The sequence below is a fragment of the Aquarana catesbeiana genome, linkage group LG01 (assembly GCF_042186555.1).
Source record: "Aquarana catesbeiana isolate 2022-GZ linkage group LG01, ASM4218655v1, whole genome shotgun sequence".
In the NCBI taxonomy this organism is placed as follows: domain Eukaryota; kingdom Metazoa; phylum Chordata; class Amphibia; order Anura; family Ranidae; genus Aquarana; species Aquarana catesbeiana.
The window spans coordinates 656,337,933-656,360,188 of record NC_133324.1 but is presented as its reverse complement, the minus strand read 5'-3'; the positions used below and the strand labels follow the sequence as shown (position 1 = coordinate 656,360,188).

General features: G+C 44.2%; 1 protein-coding gene across 2 annotated transcripts in view; it reads left to right on the top strand.

Annotated features, from left to right (window-relative positions):
• Positions 1 to 20,439, top strand: part of SLC39A8 (solute carrier family 39 member 8) — a 125,074-nt gene extending 104,635 nt beyond the window's left edge. For both annotated transcript variants that reach the window (XM_073601615.1, XM_073601624.1), the window contains exons 8-9: positions 3,098 to 3,282; positions 19,261 to 20,439. In XM_073601615.1, the coding sequence (XP_073457716.1) occupies positions 3,098 to 3,282; positions 19,261 to 19,410 (335 nt within the window). In that variant the 3' untranslated portion in view covers positions 19,411 to 20,439. The remainder of the gene's footprint in view (positions 1 to 3,097; positions 3,283 to 19,260) is intronic.
• Positions 20,440 to 22,256: the final 1,817 nt, after the last annotated feature.

The window sequence follows — 22,256 nt, the reverse complement described above, 5'->3', positions numbered from 1 at the left end:
AAATGTCTTTACTTCAAAATCAATCGAGAAACAATTGGTAGTGGGAAAGGATAGAAACTCTTTGTTTTCTCAGCCAGTGTACCCACCGGCAAAATTTCATTAATTGCCTTTCCTGTTAACATGGTGTCACAGGTATAAGAATTATTGCAAATGCTACAAAATGGAGACAGAGAGATTAGTAAAAACAGGGAGGATGGGTTGGAATTTGTTGCTGTCTGTGCTGTGAAATGAATAATATGTATATGACTCTTGTCTAAAACTGGGACTACCAGTAAATTTAGCTTTGCTATGGGCTGTAGTTAACCTGGTTGATTTGTAGTCTTTCCGATCATTTGGGTTTTCCCCTATGCTTAGTGTGGTTGTAGTTCCTCCCTTTTGCCAGTAGGTGTTACTAGTACCTTTGGCATTAGTATGATGAGTTGCAGTCAAACTGAGTTATGAAAATGCATATTTCTCTCAGCCACTCAGTAGGAGTTTCATGGCCACTGAGTGTCCTGGGAAACAGTATACATATTTGGGGAGGTCATTTTTTACTCATTCACTAAAAAAGTAAATAAACATAAAAACATAAAAAAATCCAACATCAACCAACATGTTTAATTATGTAGATCCATCATCAGTTCTGATGAACGATGCCTGATGATCTGCTGACAATAACCTAATGACCCCCATATGACAATCCTGTGGCTGAAAGACTCTTGCGGCAACTGACAAACTGCTCAATTTAAAAAAATCTGGCTGGTGATGCTGCCTAATGTCATACCTCCCAACATTTTGAGATTTGAATGAGGGACATCTACTAGAAAATGTATGTAGGCATAGGACACGTCCCCTGCCACACCCCCTTAAAGGAGAATTAACCCCCCAAAAAAGGTTAATTAAATCCACAATGTGCTTTTTTTTACCACTGCTATTCCTTTATATTGGCTTTTAAAATGTACAAATGCATCAATTTAGAAATTGGATGAAAGGTTTAGAACTGGGAAACACTTTTTGAAAGATAAATAGTGCATTTTATATACAACTATATGGATCAGACCAAAATGAGGGACAAATGAGGAGGAATGAGGGGCAGAGGGACATTGCTACAAATCAGGGACAGTCCCTCGAAATCATGGACAGTTGGGAGGTATGTCAGATGTCAATGACCAAATATTTTCATGACAGTATTTGGTCAACGACTTCACCCAGGATACCCTCTGACTTGTTTACTATGTGAAGCAAGCCAGTGGGCTGGCTGTGAAGTTATTCCTCTAGTGGCAATAATAATACCTCAATTAATTAAATGGATGGCTGCAGCAGCAGCAACCAGAGGTTCTACTTGTGTGAACAGGCCAAATCTTTCATTTAGTTTACCCATTTGGCGAGTCTTGAACAGCTAGCATTCAGCTCATCGACCTGAACCTAACGCTCATTCCTAGCAATATTTGATATCCTATTCAGTAAGTATATTAATATTTAGTACAGTTATGTCAAAGAGTGGGGTGCAATATTTGATCACATTTCCTTCTAGAAGACCGCAATCTACCACAGGTTTCAACCCTTTAGAGAAGCTGTCCCATACCCGTTACAGAACTTAGAGGAACTTTCAATGCTTTACAAAATGTTACTGTCCATAGATTTATTCTCCCTTCTTTAGTAAATCTCTGATTGTTAAAGGGAATTTGAACTTGCACAAAAACAATCTCAGAAAGTGTTTGCCCTAGTAGGTGTCTTCTCCATTTGCACAAAATTGAAGAATCTATCAGTTGTTTGGAAGATGAAAAATAATTCCACCTACAATGAGTGGAAGATGACAAAGAATTACACTTAAAATCTGGCCCCATCTACCTGATAAATGTTGAAGGATGTGGCCATATTGCCTCCTGGTGATCTTGTCTCATTGTACAGGCTTTTTGGAAGCAAATATTAGAAGGTCTTCCTGTAATTCAGACCCTTGGGTAATCGACTTTCACTCAACTATCCATTGCGTAACTCTTGAACATACCCAAAAATGTCCTTCCTAAGGGCCTGTTCACACATAAAAGTGCATAAAAATGCAAAAAATATTATGTTTATTGTCATCCATTGGTGTGCATTTTTATTGATGCGTTAGCATGTTTTTTCAACTTCTGTTGACACCCGTTTTTATGTGATTTAAATTGCTATGGGTCCTTGGAAGGGTCAAAATAATGAAAAGCTTTTTTCTAATTTTTTATCTCACATGCATTTACATTTAGCATTTTAACACAATGCACCACACTGCACGTAACACCAGCATGGTGGTGTGAAAAGGAGAAACAGGAAACAATTGTTTTCTATGTGTTCTTGCAGTGGCTTACATTCTTCCAGTATGTGTGAATGGGGCCTAAGTACTGGTAACAGCCCACAGCCCCAATCTGAGTTAATAGCTTGCATGGGTCAAACAGTATTGGAATATGGAAGAAATATTATGCAAAAAAATTCTACACATACAGTATACCAGCTTTTATGAGATACGGGTATGCTGGGTGACTTATACAGTCTTGACTGGGCATCTATTACATCAGCTATCCAATTGAACTATACTCCGCCATGAAACTATTATGCATGTTGTCAACAATACATTTATTGTCACTTTATTTTTATTGTCATCCAGGTTCCTCAATATCATTGGTTTTACAATACAAACTCCTTCATAGCCCATATCTCTAAATTTCCATTCCTTACCCCCCCACTCTCTCTTTACCTCCTTACCACCCCTTATCCTGTATCCTTTACCTCTGAGCTTCCCACCCTCTTCATTCCCTCCATATATTATGGTACACCAGATCCAGTTTCTCATTTTTTTGGATGGAAAGGGGTGGAAATAGTGTTTTGTTTTTTTTTTTTTTTTTACAATGAAGTTTGTTGTTGCATTTGTGTTGGCACCCTGTTGGTGTCACGCGAGTACAGTTACAATGTTTATAATAGTTTCTCACCTACATTTTTGTGTAAATTTAAATATATAAATTATTATTACCGGTATTTAATAATATTTTTTAAATATTGGATCTAGTACAAGCAAATTTGCGAAAGCAGATGACTGTATGAAGCAATTAAATGTGTAAAGTTTTTGACTTGGTGATTTTTTTTGTAGGTGATTTTGCAATCTTGCTGAATGCAGGAATGAGTATCCCCCAAGCTCTGTTCTTCAATTTTATTTCTGCTTGCACGTGTTACTTTGGTATGATTATTGGGATTCTAGTGGGCAACAACTTTGAACCAAATATTATATTTGGACTTGCTGGAGGAATGTTTCTGTATATTGGACTGGCTGATATGGTAAGACAAAACTTTTGTTTTTCCCGCGTGTACAGAGATTGTTTTGCATAGCTGAAACTACATTACATTAGCTTTCAGTGCCACTGGTACTTTTTGGCTCAGAGCTCTTGGCATTGAGAGAAGTCCCCCTCACACAAACCTTGCTTGTAACCCTAACACTAATCCCCACACTATTATTGACTATAGCCTTAATTCTAGCCCTCAGGTTAGCTTTGCCTATAACTCTCACACTAACTCTGCCTGTAACTCTAACCCTCACACTAGTCCTTCTTGCAACCCTCACACTAACCCTGCCTGTTACACTCACACTAACTCTGCCTGTAACCCCAACACTAAACTTTACACCATTCCTGCCTGCAACCCTTACACAAGCCCTTACACTAACCCTGCCTGTAATCCTCACACTAATCATCACGCTAACCCTGCCTGTAACCCCGACACTAAACCTTACATTAAACCCTGCCTGTAACCCTAACGCTAACATCCAGTGATGTGCAGGAAATTAGACTTAAGGAATTAATTAAACTTCTGAAGTGGAGATTAGAGATGGCCCAAACACATCCAGTTTGGTTTGCGCCAGAACTCTCGAACATTGCAAAAGTTCGGACGCGAACCCTATTAAAAGTCTATGGGACTCGAACTTGAAAAATCAAAAGTGCCCATTTTGAAGGCTTATATGCAAGTTATTGGCCCTAAAAAGGGTATGGTGGCCCCGGGTACTGCCCTGGGGAACATGTATCAATGCAAAAAAAAGTTTTTAAAAAATCTTGTTTTTGAAGGAGCAGTGATTTTAATGATGCTTAAAGTGAAACAGTACAAATTAAAAATTAATTTAAATATAGTGCCTGGGGGGTCCCCTAAGTCTACCTGTAAAGTGGCACATCTGTACCGTGTATAGAACCTGCTGCAGCAAAACTGACATTTATAAAGAAAAAAAAAGACATTTAATTTGATTTTCCCTGCAAGCTTTCTTTATTTTGTAAACAACGGCTTGGGGAGGCAGTCTGTATAATGAGCCCACAATTTAGGGCACTCAGAACAAGATTCGAGATTTTTTGGATGTGTTCTGATGTCTCTTTGGCAGACTTTGGATGGAAAAAACAACTTTTTGCACCACAGTGAGCAAGTCTTATGTGAAGGAGCCAAATTATAGTACACTGAGGCCAAGAATAACATTTTTTTTTAGATAAAGTCTGGTGCCTCTTTTGCAGTCTTTGGATAGAAGAAGTAACAAGTGGGGAAAAATTGGTCTTTGGATGTTGGTGGTGCCTTCACATCATAACCCTATAGAGCAGGGGTGTCCAAACTTTTTTCAAAGAGGGCCAGTGAACATGTGTGAGGGCCAACCATTTTGCCTGACATTCTCTGAACCATTAAAATTTGGTCTAAGTGTGTTTGTTTGAGCACTAATACACTGCCCAACAAGAATTCTTTTGCCTTTGTGGCTGTGTGTGAGTAAAGAGATGAGCTTGGGCATGTTATTTTGATATATCGTATTTGTTGGCATATAACACGCACCTTCACTTTAAGAGGGAAGTTTCAGGAAAAAAACTTAAATTTTAAATAAAGAACTGTGAAGCAAGAGAAAGGCCCATCTGCAGCCTCACAAGTGCTATGAATGCAGCCCCACCATTGCCATGAATGCAGCCCCACCATTGCCAGGAATGCAACACCCACCATGGCCAGGAATGCAGCACCTACCATTGCAGGGAATACAGCACCCCCACTGCCAGGAATGCAGCACCCACCATTGCCATCAGTGCAGCCTGATTGATGCCCATCCATCTGCAGCCTTGGAGGGGACAGGGAGGGGGCGGGACAAGTGCCAAAAGATTACATACAGTAAAAACTCCTGTTTTCTCGGCAGCCTCTTTAATAGAAAGTCCCGCCTCCTTTGATGGGCGGAACAGTTGTCCAATAGCAGCGCCAGAGATGGGACTTTCTATTACAGAGGCTTCTGGGTAAACAGGAAATACTCCTGTGTGTAGAGCACTCGTCCCGCCTCCTCCCTGTCCCCTCCGAGGCAGCCAGCATATATATCTTTTGTGGCCCCGGCGCTGGGAGATCGTTGGGGGCCACAAAAGATATATATGTCCAAATAACCAGACGGGCAGTTCAAAACCGGAACACGGGCCGCGATTGGCCCGTGGGCCAGGATTGGCCCGTGGACTTTGGACATGCCTGCTATAGAGGTATTCTTGATGAAAGCAAGAGCCAGCATTGCTGTACAAAATTGAAATTATATGCCCCGGTCAAACATTTGCAGAAAAATTGGTCTTTGGGGGTTGGTGGTGCCTTCACACCATTACCGTATAAAGGTACTGTTGATGAAAGCAAGAGCTAAAACAATATAAATTGGAGAAGAGGGAAAAATTTACTTTTTAGGCACTAATGATAAAAAAACTAATTTTATTTATAACAATTTATACATGCAATTTTAAAAATGACATTTAAAAAGACTGTAGCAAACTACAGTGCAATTAAAAAACAAAGGACAATCAGCGCAAACTTTACACATTGACAGATGCAAGCTGAACACTAAAGGAATTCACCAACCTCAATAACAATCATTAAACAAATAAGTGCAGCGCAAAAAGAAACTAAAAAATATGTATTTTATGAAAGTCCATATGATCAAAGCTGAGATTCGATTCCTCTTGATACAGACAGGCCAATCACTTTTCATAACGCATCAGATGTGGTAAGTATAATCATGAGAGTGTGCTTACCAGACACAGTGGACCCCTTAATTACAGGGGGTCAGACAAGCCTGAATGAGCCAATGGTAAACAGCTACGCTGGATCTCATCTGCAGGGAACAATCATCGGTTGTTCTGGGTAAATCCGTACCTTGAATGCAGGATGGACAGCAACAGTCCCCCAAGAAAAAAGGAAAACTCTAAGAGTGGTCCGTATAAAACACCTTCCAAGTTTATTCAGTAAAAATAATCACTGTATAAAAGCGCTCAGCGGCGCAGCAATTGGAAAAAGACTCTCATTCAATAGGGACAGTCTGTTCGCGTCCGAACAGCTGTTAGCATGACATGGCAGCGGGTGACTCCCGCTACCAACGCATAGCAAGACTCAACAAGAGGAGTAGGAGGGCGCAGAGAAGCATTTCCCACTTCTCATAGGTCTTGCGGAATTCCCAAACAGCCTGTATTAAAAGGATATGTGGAAGGCTGGGGCGGATATTATCCCCGTGAGGAAGCAGCAAAACAGGGTACACAGGGACAGCCAAAACGGGCTGGGGACATATGCCTGCCAAAATAAAAAATAAGTATAAAGAAAATATATATATAGACCAAAAAGGAAGGAATATATATGTAAAATCCAAAATCCAATCGACCAGATTGGACTTCAGACAGTGAGAGTACATAAAGAGTAGGCGGCATAGTGTAACCTATAGAGGTACTCTTATTGAAAGCAAGAATTGGCATTGCTGTAAAAAAATAATGAATTATATTTAATTATATGCCCTTCTTGGTCTTGGGTAGGGATGAGCCGAACACCCCCCGGTTCGGTTCGCACCAGAACCTGCGAACGGACCGAAAATTCGCACGAACGTTAGAACCCCATTGACGTCTATGGGACTCGAACGTTCAAAATCAAAAGTGCTAATTTTAAAGGCTAATTTGCATGGTATTGTCCTAAAAAAGGGTTTGGGGACCCGGGTCCTGCCCCAGGGGACATGTATCAATGCAAAAAAAACTTTTAAAAACGGCCGTTTTTTCAGGAGCAGTGATTTTAATGATGCTTAAAGTAAAAAAAAAAAAAAGTGAAATATTCCTTTAAATATCGTACCTGGGGGGTGTCTATAGTATGCCTGTAAAGTGGCACGTGTTTCCCGTGTTTAGAACAGTCCCTGCACAAAATGTCATTTTTAAAGGAAAAAATCTCATTTAAAACTGCTTGCGGGTTTAATGTAATGTCGGGTCCTGGCAATATGGATGAAAATCAGTGAGACAAATGGCATGGGTACCCCCCAGTCCATTACCAGGCCCTTTGGGTCTTGTATGGATATTAAGGGGAATCCCGCACCCAAATTAAAATAAGGAAAGGTGTGGGGCCACCAGGCCCTATATACTCTGAACAGCAGTATACAGGCGGTGCAAACAAGACAGGGACTGTAGGTTTGTTGTTAAGTAGAATCTGTTTGTAATTTTGAATGGGTACATTTTTAACGTGTTTAGCTCCAGCCAAAAAATCTTTTTTAAGCTTTTTGGAAAACATAGGGAAGGGTTATCACCCCTGTGACATTTGTTTTGCTGTCTGTTCTCCTCTTCAGAAGATTTCACCTCACTTTTTGTTCCAATGACAAATGTTTTTTGAAAATTTGGGGTTTTTTGTGGAACAAGGATTGGAAAGCATCAGTGGAAAGGAGAAATGTTTTTCCCATATTAACTCTTACAGGAGAGAATTTCCCTTCCTAGGGGTAGATTTCATCTCACTTCCTGTTGTCTCCTTCCGTTTGCAAGTAGGAGTCGTTTGTAAGTTAGATGTTTGAAAGTAGGGGCCTGCCCTATATACTCAGCAGAAATTTGGGCCTTAGGTGTTGTTGTGGCCACAACACTGTAAGCCCTCACAGGGCCCTGCTGTGAAATATTAGATCAAGAATTGTAATTACATGCCCCTGTTGAACAGGGGCAGAAAAATTGGGCCTTTGGTGGTGGTGGTGGTGCTGGTGCCACAACATTGTAAGTCCTCACTCACTCTTGGTGGGCGCAGAAATGGGCCCTGCTGTGAAATATTAGATCAAGAATTGTAATTACATGCCCCTGTTGAACAGGGGCTGAAAAATTAGGCCTTAGGCACTGGTGCTGGTGCCACAACACTGCAACCCCTCACAGACACTCTAGTTGGAACGCAGGAACGAGCCCTGCTGCAAAGTATTGCATCAAAAATTGTAATTACACGCCCCTGTTAAACAGGGGCTGAAAAATTGGGCCTTAGGCACTGGTGCTGGTGCCACAACACTGCAACCCCTCACAGATACTCTAGTTGGAACGCAGAAATGAGCCCTGCTGCAAAGTATTGCATCAAAAATTGTAATTACAAGCCCCTGTTAAACAAGGGCTGAAAAATTGGGCCTTAGGCACTGGTGCTGGTGCCACAACACTGCAACCCCTCACAGATACTCTAGTTGTAACGCAGAAACGAGCCCTGCTGCAAAGTATTGCATCAAAAATTGTAATTACACGCCCCTGTTAAACAGGGGCTGAAAAATTGGGCCTTAGGCACTGGTGGTGGCGCCCAGAACCAAAAATGTTCTTACAAGCTATCAGCGTGATCATTGGGGAGAAAGAGGATAATTACTCAGGGATAGTCACTCAGCATCAGCATAGGCAGTCTTTGAAGGGATCTGAGATTTAAAAAAAAATTATTCGGTTACATCAGCATCAGGTGCTTGGTAGCTGGTGGTGATCCAAGACTGATTCATTTTTATGAAGGTCAGTCGATTGACCGAGTCGGTGGACAGACGCACCCTGTGATCGGTTACAAAGCCTCCAGCAGCACTGAATGTGCGTTCCGAAAGAACGCTGGATGCAGGACAGGCCAGTACCTCAATTGCATACCATGCAAGCTCTAGCCAGTGATCCATCCTCAAGATCCAGTAACCCAGAGGATTTTCGGTGGGAAAGGTGTCCAAGTCAGATCTTGCCCCTAGGTATTCCTGCACCATGTAAAACAGACGCTGGCGATGGTTGCTGGAACCGATCATACCATGGGGCTGCGGACCAAAAAATTGTCTGAACGGTCAGACGGCCACCTTCTCCACCGCTCCTTCTTTGACTGACCGAAGCCTCAGCAACAAGTTGTCCAGAAACAGGAGTTTGTAACCTCCCAGTCTCTAGGAACGCGTTGCACAGACCTTTCTGCAAGGCCTCCCGAAGATGTTTCATCCTCTGCTCCCTCTGCGATGGCAAGATGGCCAGATAAGGCAAGATAAGGTCCGCAACCTTACCCTTGTAACGTGGATCAAGGAGGGTTGCCAGCCAGTATTGGTCCTTCTCCTTGATACCATGAATATGAGGATCCTTACGCAGGCTTTGCAGGATCAGGGAGGCCATGCAGCGTAGGATTGCTGAGGCATTCGGTCCGGAGTCCTCTGGGTCACTAAGGATGACATGGTCCGCAGCCACCTCCTCCCAGCCACGTACAAGTCCATGTGTTTCTTGGGACTGATCCCTTAAAGACTGCTGCTGATGCTGAGTGCCAGGCTCCACCTCCATACTGACACAATCTTCCTCCTCCTCCTCGTCCTCTTCCTGTGTGATCGGCGGGCACGCAGGAACACTGTCTGGATAAAGGGGGCCTTGAGAGCTAAGGAAGTCCTCCTCTTCCTGTCTCTGTTCTGCCTCAAGTGCCCTGTCCATTATTCCACGCAGCGTGTGCTCCAACAGGTGGACAAGGGGGACAGTGTCACTGATGCATGCACTGTCACTGCTCACCATCCTCGTGGCCTCCTCAAATGGTGACAGGACAGTGCATGCATCCCTGATCATGGCCCACTGGCGTGGGGAAAAAAAACAAGCTCCCCTGACCCTGTCCTGGTGCCATAGTTGCACAGGTACTCATTGATGGCCCTCTGCTGCGTGTGCAGCATGGCCAACGTTGAGTTCCACCTGGTGGGCATGTCACAGATTAGGCGGTTCTTGGGCAGGTTAAACTCCTTTTGGAGGTCCGCCAGCCGAGCACTGGCATTATATGACCGGCGGAAATGCACACAGACTTTCCTGGCCTGCCTCAGGACATCCTGTAAGCCCGGGTACCTGCCCAAGAACCACTGCACCACCAAGTTAAGGACGTGAGCCAAACAGGGCACATGGGTCATTTGTCCCTGTCGGAGGGCAGAGAGGAGGCTGGTGCCATTGTCGCAAACCACCATTCCTGCCTTAAGTTGGTGTGGCGTCAACCACCTCTGAACCTGCCCCTGCAGAGCTGACAGAACCTCTGCCCCAGTGTGGCTCCTGTCCCCCAAGCACACCAGCTCAAGCACCGCATGGCATCTTTTGGCCTGCGTACTTGCGTAGCCCCTTGAACGGCTACGGAGCACCGCTGGTTCTGAGGACAAAGCACAGGAAGAGGCCATGGAGGAAGAAGAAGAGGAGGGGGTGGAGGAGAGAGGTGTGTCACAATCATTAGTATTTTGGAGGCGTGGTGGCAGAACAACCTCCAGCACTACTGCACCTTGTCCTGCATCCTTCCCAGCTGCCAGCAGAGTCACCCAATGCGCCGTGAAACTTAGGTAACGTCCCTGTCCATGCCTGCTGGACCATGAGTCAGCGGTAATATGCACCTTACCGCTGACCGCCCTGTCCAGCGAGGCATGGACATTGCCTTCCACATGCCGGTAGAGAGCCGGAATCGCCTTCCGTGAGAAAAAAGTGGCGTTTGGGTGCCTGCCACTGAGGAACCGCACATTCCACAAACTCACGGAAGGGGGCAGAGTCTACCAACTGAAAAGGCAGCAGTTGAAGTGCTAGCAATTTTGCCAAGCTAGCATTCAACCGCTGGGCATATGGATGGCTGGGAGCAAACTTCTTTCGGCGGTGCAGCAGCTGGGGCAGGGAAATTTGCCTGGTACAATCTGATGTCGGTGTACCAAAAGCAGATTGCCCACAAGTACTTGGCTGTGACACACCTAATTCTACACCTTCATTCCTCTCAGTGCAGGTCTCAGAGAGGACTGAAGGTATAGTGGGGTTGGAGATCTCAGCTGATGAGGAACAAGGAGAGGTCCTCTTTGTTCTTTGGTGTGGGTCTTTTAGATACGCTTGCCAACGAATTGCATGGCAGGTCAACATATGTCTGGTCAAGCATGTGGTATCCAAGCGGGAGATGCTTGGCCACGCGAGATACGCTTGAGACATATGTTGCAAATAGCAGCGGTGCGATCTGATGCACTCGTCTCAAAAAAGGCCCACACCAAAGAACTTTTTGAATAACGCGCAGAGACTGCAGCGCCCTGCACATGTGGAGCTTTGGGGTGTGATGCAGTCAATGTGCTGCCCTTAGGCTGGCCCCTGGAGGGCATCCTGCCTCGTTGGTGATGTGCCGCCTCCTCCTCCTCCTCTCTCCTATCAGGCACCCACGTTGAGTCAGTGACCTCATCATCCCCTCCTTCCTCATCACCGGAGCAAACCTGGCAGTATGCTGCAGCAGGGGGAGCATGACTGCCAGATTGCTGTCCTTCTTGGGCACCCCCTCTGTCCGTACTCATGTTACTCCCTTCATCAAGCTCAGTATCATCATCAGAGCCTTCCAAACCCTGGGCATCCTCCTGGAGCATGTACCCAACACTGTGGTCAAACAGTTCGAGGGACTCCTCAGGAGGACATGGTGGGGCTAGGGAAGGAGTCACTGATGACATTGAGCTGAGGGAAGATGCCGCTGCTTTGCCAGACAAAGTACCCTGGGCATGGGTGAGAGAGGATGAGGAGGATAAAGACGGCTTGGTCATCCACTCGACCAAGTCTTCCGCATGTTGCGGCTCAACATGGCCAGCTGCCGATAAAAAGGCCAAGCGTGTCCCACGGCCACGTGCTGATGAGGATGCACCGTCTCCATGACCAGCACTAGACACAGAGCCTGCTTGCCCTCTCTTATTGGCTTGTGACTGTCTGCCTCTCCTTCTTGGCCTTCCAGACATACTAATGGCCTGTAGCTGCACTAAGCTGGGATATATATATATATATATATATATATATATATATATATATATATATATATATATATATATATATATATATAATATATATATATATATATATATATATATATATATGTACTGATACATATATATATATATAGCTAGCAAAATCAACTGCCTGCCTGTAGTATGAGAACACCACCAACCTTCTACAGGTAGCTTTAGCTGAACACTGTGCAGAGCTCGCAAAAAACTAACTTGTAGCTTTTTTAGCTGCCTGCGGTAGTGATAGGATCAGGAAAACACAACCAACCTTCTACAGGTAGCTTTAGCTGAACACTGTGCAGAGCTCGCAAAAAAATAACTTGTAGGTTTAGCTGAACACTGTGAGGAGGACGCACCACACTAACTTGTAGTTTTAGCTGAACACTGTGAGCAGGACGCACCGCACTAACTTGTAGTTTTAGCTGAACACTGTGAGCAGGACGCACCGCACTAACTTGTAGTTTTAGCTGAAGACTGTGAGCAGGACGCACCCCACTAACTTGTAGTTTTAGCTGAACACTGTGAGCAGGATGCACCGCACTAACTTGTAGCTTTAGCTGAACACTGTGCAGAGCTCGCAAAAAACTAACTTGTAGCTTTTTTAGCTGCCTGCGGTAGTGCTAGGATCAGGAAAACACAACCAACCTTCTACAGGTAGCTTTAGCTGAACACTGTGCAGAGCTCGCAAAAAAATAACTTGTAGGTTTAGCTGAACACTGTGAGGAGGACGCCCCACACTAACTTGTAGTTTTAGCTGAACACTGTGAGCAGGACGCACCGCACTAACTTGTAGTTTTAGCTGAACACTGTGAGCAGGACGCACCGCACTAACTTGTAGTTTTAGCTGAAGACTGTGAGCAGGACGCACCCCACTAACTTGTAGTTTTAGCTGAACACTGTGAGCAGGATGCACCGCACTAACTTGTAGCTTTAGATGAACACTGTGCAGAGGTCTCACTACACTAACTTGTAGTTTTAGCTGAAGACTCTGAGCAGGATGCACCCCACTAACTTGTAGTTTTAGCTGAACACTGTGAGCAGGACGCACTGCACTAACTTGTAGCTTTAGATGAACACTGTGCAGAGGTCTCACTACACTAACTTGTAGTTTTAGCTGAACACTGTGAGCAGGACGCACCGCACTAACTTGTAGTTTTAGCTGAACACTGTGAGCAGGACGCACTATACTAACTTGTAGTTTTAGCTGAACACTGTGAGCAGGACGCACCGCACTAACTTGTAGTTTTAGCTGAATACTGTGAGGAGGACGCACTACACTAACTTGTAGTTTTAGCTGAACACTGTGAGCAGGACGCACTGCACTAACTTGTAGCTTTAGATGAACACTGTGCAGAGGTCTCACTACACTAACTTGTAGTTTTAGCTGAACACCGTGAGCAAGACGCACCGCACTAACTTGTAGTTTTAGCTGAACACTGTGAGCAGGACGCACCACACTAACTTGTAGCTTTAGATGAACACTGTGCAGAGGTCTCACTACACTAACTTGTAGTTTTAGCTGAACACCGTGAGCAGGACGCACCGCACTAACTTGTAGCTTTAGCTGAACACTGTGAGCAGGACGCACTACACTAACTTGTAGTTTTAGCTGAACACTGTGCAGAGCTCGCAAAAAACTAACTTGTAGCTTTTTTAGCTGCCTGCGGTAGTGATAGGATCAGGAAAACACAACCAACCTTCTACAGGTAGCTTTAGCTGAACACTGTGCAGAGCTCGCAAAAAAATAACTTGTAGGTTTAGCTGAACACTGTGAGGAGGATGCACCACACTAACTTGTAGTTTTAGCTGAACACTGTGAGCGGGACGCACCGCACTAACTTGTAGTTTTAGCTGAACACTGTGAGCAGGACGCACCGCACTAACTTGTAGTTTTAGCTGAAGACTGTGAGCAGGACGCACCCCACTAACTTGTAGTTTTAGCTGAACACTGTGAGCAGGATGCACCGCACTAACTTGTAGCTTTAGATGAACACTGTGCAGAGGTCTCACTACACTAACTTGTAGTTTTAGCTGAACACTGTGAGCAGGATGCACCCCACTAACGTGTAGTTTTAGCTGAACACTGTGAGCAGGACGCACTGCACTAACTTGTAGCTTTAAATGAACACTGTGCAGAGGTCTCACTACACTAACTTGTAGTTTTAGCTGAACACTGTGAGCAGGACGCACCGCACTAACTTGTAGTTTTAGCTGAACACTGTGAGCAGGACGCACTACACTAACTTGTAGTTTTAGCTGAACACTGTGAGCAGGACGCACCGCACTAACTTGTAGTTTTAGCTGAATACTGTGAGGAGGACGCACTACACTAACTTGTAGTTTTAGCTGAACACTGTGAGCAGGACGCACTGCACTAACTTGTAGCTTTAGATGAACACTGTGCAGAGGTCTCACTACACTAACTTGTAGTTTTAGCTGAACACCGTGAGCAAGACGCACCGCACTAACTTGTAGTTTTATCTGAACACTGTGAGCAGGACGCACCGCACTAACTTGTAGCTTTAGATGAACACTGTGCAGAGGTCTCACTACACTAACTTGTAGTTTTAGCTGAACACCGTGAGCAGGACGCACCGCACTAACTTGTAGCTTTAGCTGAACACTGTGAGCAGGACGCACTACACTAACTTGTAGTTTTAGCTGAACACTGTGAGCAGGACGCACCGCACTAACTTGTAGTTTTAGCTGAATACTGTGAGGAAGACGCACTACACTAACTTGTAGTTTTAGCTGAACACTGTGAGCAGGACGCACTGCACTAACTTGTAGCTTTAGATGAACACTGTGCAGAGGTCTCACTATACTAACTTGTAGTTTTAGCTGAACACCGTGAGCAAGACGCACCGCACTAACTTGTAGTTTTAGCTGAACACTGTGAGCAGGACGCACCGCACTAACTTGTAGCTTTAGATGAACACTGTGCAGAGGTCTCACTACACTAACTTGTAGTTTTAGCTGAACACTGTGAGCAGGACACACCGCACTAACTTGTAGTTTTAGCTGAACACTGTGAGCAGGATGCACCGCACTAACTTGTAGTTTTAGCTGAACACTGTGAGCAGGACGCACCCCACTAACTTGTAGTTTTAGCTGAACACTGTGAGCAGGACGCACCGCACTAACTTGTAGTTTTAGCTGAACACTGTGAGCAGGACGCACCCCACTAACTTGTAGCTTTAGATGAACACTGTGCAGAGGTCTCACTACACTAACTTGTAGTTTTAGCTGAACACTGTGAGCAGGACGCACCCCACTAACTTGTAGTTTTAGCTGAACACTGTGAGCAGGACGCACTGCACTAACTTGTAGCTTTAGATGAACACTGTGCAGAGGTCTCACTACACTAACTTGTAGTTTTAGCTGAACACTGTGAGCAGGACGCACCGCACTAACTTGTAGTTTTAGCTGAACACTGTGAGCAGGACGCACCGCACTAACTTGTAGTTTTAGCTGAACACTGTAAGCAGGACGCACCCCACTAACTTGTAGTTTTAGCTGAACACTGTGAGCAGGATGCACCGCACTAACTTGTAGCTTTAGATGAACACTGTGCAGAGGTCTCACTACACTAACTTGTAGTTTTAGCTGAACACTGTGAGCAGGACGCACTGCACTAACTTGTAGTTTTAGCTGAACACTGTGAGCAGGACGCACTGCACTAACTTGTAGTTTTAGCTGAACACTGTGAGCAGGACGCACTGCACTAACTTGTAGTTTTAGCTGAAAACTGTGAGCAGGACGCACTGCATTAACTTGTAGTTTTAGCTGAACACTGTGAGCAGGACGCACCGCACTAACTTATAGTTTTAGCTGAACACTGTGAGCAGGATGCACCGCACTAACTTGTAGTTTTAGCTGAACACTGTGAGCAGGACACACCGCACTAACTTGTAGTTTTAGCTGAACACTGTGAGCAGGACGCACCCCACTAACTTGTAGTTTTAGCTGAACACTGTGAGCAGGATACACCGCACTAACTTGTAGTTTTAGCTGAACACTGTGAGCAGGACACACTGCACTAACTGTAAATAGTCTAGCTGCCTGACTGTGGTACTAATAGGATCAAAAGAACACCAGCAATTTTCTTCAGGTAGCTGTAAATACTGTAACAAGACAAGCCTGCCTGTCAGTAAGAAGATAACAGGAACAGATCTAGCTAAACTGAATACAGTGTATATATATATATGCAACACCTGGGATGCATATATATACACAATACACTGTAAGTGCAGCTAACTCACTGATTGTCCTGCCTAATCTATCTAACTCAAATGAAATGACAATGTCTCTCTGTCTATCTATCTCTCTTTCAACGCCGGAACACACACTACACAGTGCCGCCGTGCAGGCGGCCTTATATAGTGTGGGACGTGTTCTAAACCCCCTGAGCCATAATTGGCCAAAGCCACCCTGGCTTTGGCCAATTACAGCTCTCTCTACTGATGGCGCTGTGATTGGCCAAGCATGCGGGTCATAGTGCATGCTTGGCCAATCATCCGCCAGCAATGCACTGCAATGCCGCAGTGAATTATGGGCCTTGACGCGCCACACGAATTTGGCGCGAACGGCCCATATCGTTCGCAATTCGGCGAACGGGCGAACAGACGATGTTCGAGTCAAACATGGGTTCGACTCGAACACGAAGCTCATCCCTAGTCTTGGGTGTTGGTGGTGTCTTCACACCGTAAACCTATAGAGGTACTAAGAATTAGCCTTGCTGTAAAACATTTTAATTATATCCCAGATCAAACAGCTGTGGAAAAATTGGTCTTTGAGTGCTGGTGGTGCCTCCATACTGTAACCCTATAGAGGTACTCTTGATGAAAGCAAAAATTAGCCTTGCTGTAAAAACTTGAAATCATACGCACCTGTCAAACAGATACGGAAAAATTGGTTCTTGGGTGGTAATTGTGCCCATGAAACCTATACCAAAAATTATTTCAAGATCAAATCAACACCCACAAAGCTAGCCAGCCTAGACAGTTGAAATCCCAAAAACACTTAATTAGCGACATTGGCATCAGGGGTTTCATAGCTGCTGCTAATTCAGGACTGATTAATTTTGACAAATGTCAGCTGGTCAACAGAGTCTGTGGACAGACACGCTCTTTTATCTGTCACAAAAAATCCGGCAGCACTAAATGCCCATTTGGAAAGCATGCTGGATTAAGGCCAGCCCAGCAGCTCAATTGCATACTGGGCAAGTTCTCACCAGTGGTCTATTCTCATGACCCAGTAACCCAGTGGATCGTCTACTAGAAAGCTCTCCATGTCTGTTTTCTCCCCTAGATAATCTTCCACCATATGATGCAGGCGCTGCCGATTGGAATGTTGAAGCTGACAGCCCTGGGCACTGAGGACTAAAAAAAATTTGAAATGCATCACTTAGGAGGCCTCCTTCTCCACCTGTCCTCCTTTGACCAACAGAAGCCTCAAAACTACCTTTTCCACAAGACTGTAACCTACCAGAGTCTGGAAACGTGTTACATAAACTCCTTTTTTTTAGGATTTTTCAAGATATTTCATCCTGTGCTCCCTCTGCGAGGGCAGGATGAGTTCCGAGACCTTCCCCTTGTAACGATGATCAAGGAGGGTTGCCAACCAATAATGATCCTTCTCCCTGATGCCATGAATTCTCAGGCCTTTTGCAGGCTTCGGAGAATAAGGGAGCCCATGCACTGCAAGTTTGCAGAGGCATGAGAAGCAGAGTCCTCAAGCGTCACTGAGGATTACAATAGCTGGAACTGCCTCCTCCCAGCCATGTACTACTCCCAAGGTTTCTGGGGACTGGGAACCATCTCTTAAGGTTTGACAAGATGTCTTCCTCTGCTTCAATGCTCCAAAACTGCCAGAATCCTCCTCTATCTTTCTCTCCTCTTTTATGTTCCGTGCAGTGGTGTCTCCAGCTCTCATATTTAGGGGGGCACATGGGGGGACAGGGATAAAAGTAGGGGGGCAACTATAAAATGCAATTATATATATATATATATATATATATATATATATACGATCCCACAACGGGCCCTTTCACATGTTCTGCAGTGAGCTCCCTTCCTACTGTATTGGGCCCCCCAGGGTGGCAGAAAACAAGAGATATATGTCACCAGCATACCAAGAAAATATAAGGGTCCAAAGCAGTGGGAGAACTATCAGGGTTGCAAAGGTTGTCTTACCACCGGGCCCTGGTGTTCTGCCACTGTGGGGTTCCCCAGCCTCCTCTTGCTGTCCTGCCCCTGCTATTGACAGCACTGGTCTGGCATCTCTTGGAATTTACAGGCCAGTTCTCCTGTCCTAAGGACGGGAGAAATCAGTTTGTTTTTTCAGTAACTGGAGAGTCCTGGTGGAGTCCTTCCTGCAACTCGCTCTTCTCTCTGCCAATGAGGATGCAGGGGAAGGAGCAGATCGGGCGGCTGTGGTTGTATGAGCGCTCGCATTATGCAGTGTCAGCAAGCATAGGGAGGGGGGAGGAATCACCCGCAGGAGCTGACTGGGGACGCTCTCCCTCTCAATAGAGACTGTGTTACTTCAGTGGCGGGCCGAGTAAGATGTGGCGCATCCGCTACGAATGCAAACAAAAAGACATTGCCTTTTTGTAAAAAAAAAAATAATTTTTTTTTAATTGGGGGGGGGGGGGGCACATGGTGGGGCACAGCATAATGTTGGGGGGGGGGTCAGGGCCCCCTCTGACCCCCCCTAGGGACGCCATTGGTTCCATGGCATCGCAAGAATGGCATCTGCATAAAGTGGGTCTTGAGAGGAAAGCAAGTCCTCCTCTTCCTCTGGCTGCTCTACCTTGAGTGCCCTGGCAATAATGCCACGCAGAGTATGCTCCAGCAGGAACACAAGAGGAATTATGTCACTGATGCATGCATTGTCACGGCTCATCATCCTTGTCACCTCCTCAAATGGTGGCAGTATAGTGCATGCATCCTTTATCAGCAGCCATTGGCGTGGGGAAAAAAAGCCAAGCTCCCCTGAGCCTGTCCTTGTGCCATACTTACACAGGTAAAAAACTATATTATTTATATATTAACTATGTCCATTTCAGTTTGTCTTTATTCTGCTACCTAAACATTCTTCCAACTTGAATTGTTAAAATGACAAGCCCTTGAGATGCAAAACAATGTAAGAACCTTGTGTATGCTGCCACCTAGAGTGTGTTTGGGAAAAGATAGCTGACTTGCCTGATGATAGAAAGTCTTGTCATTTTGTCATCTTGTCATAGCATGTCATTTATGTGTACTTTATTTCTCTTTCAGTTTCCTGAAATGAATGAAATGCTCAGTGATAAGATAAAAGGAAGAAAAACTGACATGATCTTTTTTGCCATTCAGAATGCTGGATTGCTTTCTGGGTTTGCTATCATTCTATTAATAACCCTTTATGCCGGAAACATTACACTGGAATAGTATATGTTCCTCCAAGGACTAAATACCCAAGATGCTACAAGAGAAAAAAATATAACGTGGCCTTATACCTTCTATCTTCAAACCTCAAGATATATTTTTTTTTAATGCACACTTATATGAAATTACTTTGAAAGCAGATTCAAGGCACAAGCAACAAACTGCTGCTATTTTTAAATGAAAAGATATTTGTATATGTTTGCAAAGTGAGTACACCAGGTTTTACCTGTACAGTGTTATAGTGAGCCAAAGGTGTTACAGGGTATGATTTATATACAGTACTGGCAGTGTTTGCCTCTTTAATACATGTGATTTTGGAAAATTAATGGGCTCATGTCCAAATCACTGTAATTTTTGTAAAAAAATTAAATAAAAAGCTTTTTTTTGTATATGAACTTTTTCAGGATTAATGCTATATGTTGTCACTGATCTTTTTTGATTGTCCTTTTTTTTTTGCACTGAAAAGCAATAAAAATAATGACGTAACAACAGTGACTGTCTTAGTTCATCCACATGAAAAATGGACTCCACAGTATATTGTGCATATTTTTATACTTTTAATAATAATACAAATAATAATAAAATGTCAGCAAACAGATCAAACTTTTTTAAGCCAAGCCAAAGTATTTTAATTTTTTAAGAAAATCTCTTCCAAACACTGTATATTGCTGTAAATGGATATAATCAAGACTTTGGAGCCTCTTTATTAAGGGGTGACATTGAAACTTTTCTGCTTGTACTCTGTGTAAACGATTTCAAGTAAAATGTTACACTCTATAGCAGGTAAGTTGGCACCCTGGGAGCTTATACAAAATTACTATTTGCATATGTGTTGGCGTGTTTCATATCAGGAAGTGAAAAAGGAAGAATTGTCTATGGTGTCTGTATATACAGTGCAACACTTTCCTTAGCTAGTTAATACATAGTGCAGGTTTAGCTGAAGCTGATGATTTTAACTGGAATTTCAGTGTTTTACCATACTTTTTTTCCTGACAAAATCCTTTTGTAAAAAAAAATAAACAGGAAAAATGATTCCGCTTGTTGAATTTTGCCTTTTGTTTCTTGCTACCTTTGAGCTGGTGCAGTCATTTATTTACAATAGACAGGCTGAGTAAGGATCTTCCCTAATAATGGAAACATTAATTCTTTCAGTTTTTTTGGTTTATTAACAGTTTTAATGATTTTCTCCAAAATTGGAAAAAAAAAAAAAAAAACAAATAGAAAAAAACAACAAAACCTGCTAAAGTAAAACACTAGATTTTAACACTATGACTTTTAGCTGGTTGCTTCAGGGCATCGGTCCCTTTCTATGCCATTGTATTTATGTGCAAAGGCTGTTTTATAGCCAGTGAATACAGTGATCAGTGCTAAAAATTTGCACCGTCACTGTACTAATGACACTGGCAGGGAAGGGGTTAACATCAGGGGCAATCAAAGGGTTAAATGTGTGCCTAAAATGTGCTTACTTGCTGTGTGGGAGCTGCTTGTACTATGGGAAGGCAGAGATCTGTGTTCCTACTTTACAGAAACACAGGATCACTACCTTCCTTACTGACAGAATGGCAGTCTGCCTTGTTTACAACATTGTTCTGTCCCGAATGATCGGCGGGTCCCGGCGGACATTGAGTCAGGACCTGTCGCCACTGGCTCACGCATGCCCCCCAGACCCGGAGGTGCAGGATCATGTACAGGTACGTGATCCTGCACAGGGATCCATATATGTATAGTATATGGTCGGCAAGCGGTTAAAAAGTGCGCGTTCTATCCCATCACCTGTAGACGAACACACGACTAGGCCACTACACAACATCACAAACAACAGAAATTTTCCCAGCACACTTACAAGTTAGTCTGCTACAAACCCCCCAAAAAACAAAACAGCCCTGTCAAACAGTTCATTTTAAAGTGGTTCTAAAGGCTGAAGGTTTTTTACCTTCATGCATTCTCTGCATGAAGGTAAAAAACCTTCTGTGTGCAGCGCCCCCCAATCCTTAGCTGAGCTCCCTCTGATCCAGCGATGTTCACGATAGTTCCGGCTGTCCTGGGACATCCCTCCTCATTGGCTGAGACAGCAGTGGGAGCCCATTGCTGTCAATCACAGCCAATGAGCCAATAAGTAGAGAGTGGGGGGCGGGGCCAAGCTGTGGCTCTATGTGTCCTATGGATGCATAGAGCAGCGGCTCAAGAGCAAGCATGCAGCGATGCCCCCAGTGACTTTCTCTGGGGGCACTGCTCGAGGTGGAGGGAAAGGGAAATCCAATATTTGAGAGCTGTCATCAGAGCAGGAAGTAAGTGTAAATTATCCAGTGACATTTATCCAAGATGGGAATTCTGCTCTCATTTTTCTCATTTCCTTGACCGTCTCCAGGGCAGGAAGTGAAGAGAAACTTTGCAATGACACACACAGCAAAAAATAGCATGATGTTTTAACAATTCCTTACTCTAACTAAAAAAAGTTTGACCTTTACATACATGGTAAATGTGCCTGAGTGTATTGCTTATAGATAGAATTGTTTTTTACTATTTAATTATTTTATTATCTTTATTTGTTTCCCACTTTACTTTATTACTGCCACAGGAGTGGGAAGGAGATATCCAACCAGCCACTTCCCGCCCACCGGGCGTCATATGACGTCCTTGACTTTGAGTGCGTATATCTGTATGATGCCTGCAGCTACAGCCATCATTCAGATATCAGCGATTCCCTACACCATAAGAATGATCATAGCGGCTGTTCTACCACTTGATCGTTCTTACGGGCAGTGAGAGGGGACAACCCCCCCTCCCGCCGCCCTCTTCCATCGGTGAGTCGGAGACAGGATACGCCAGCCCCGGATGTTTACCATAGA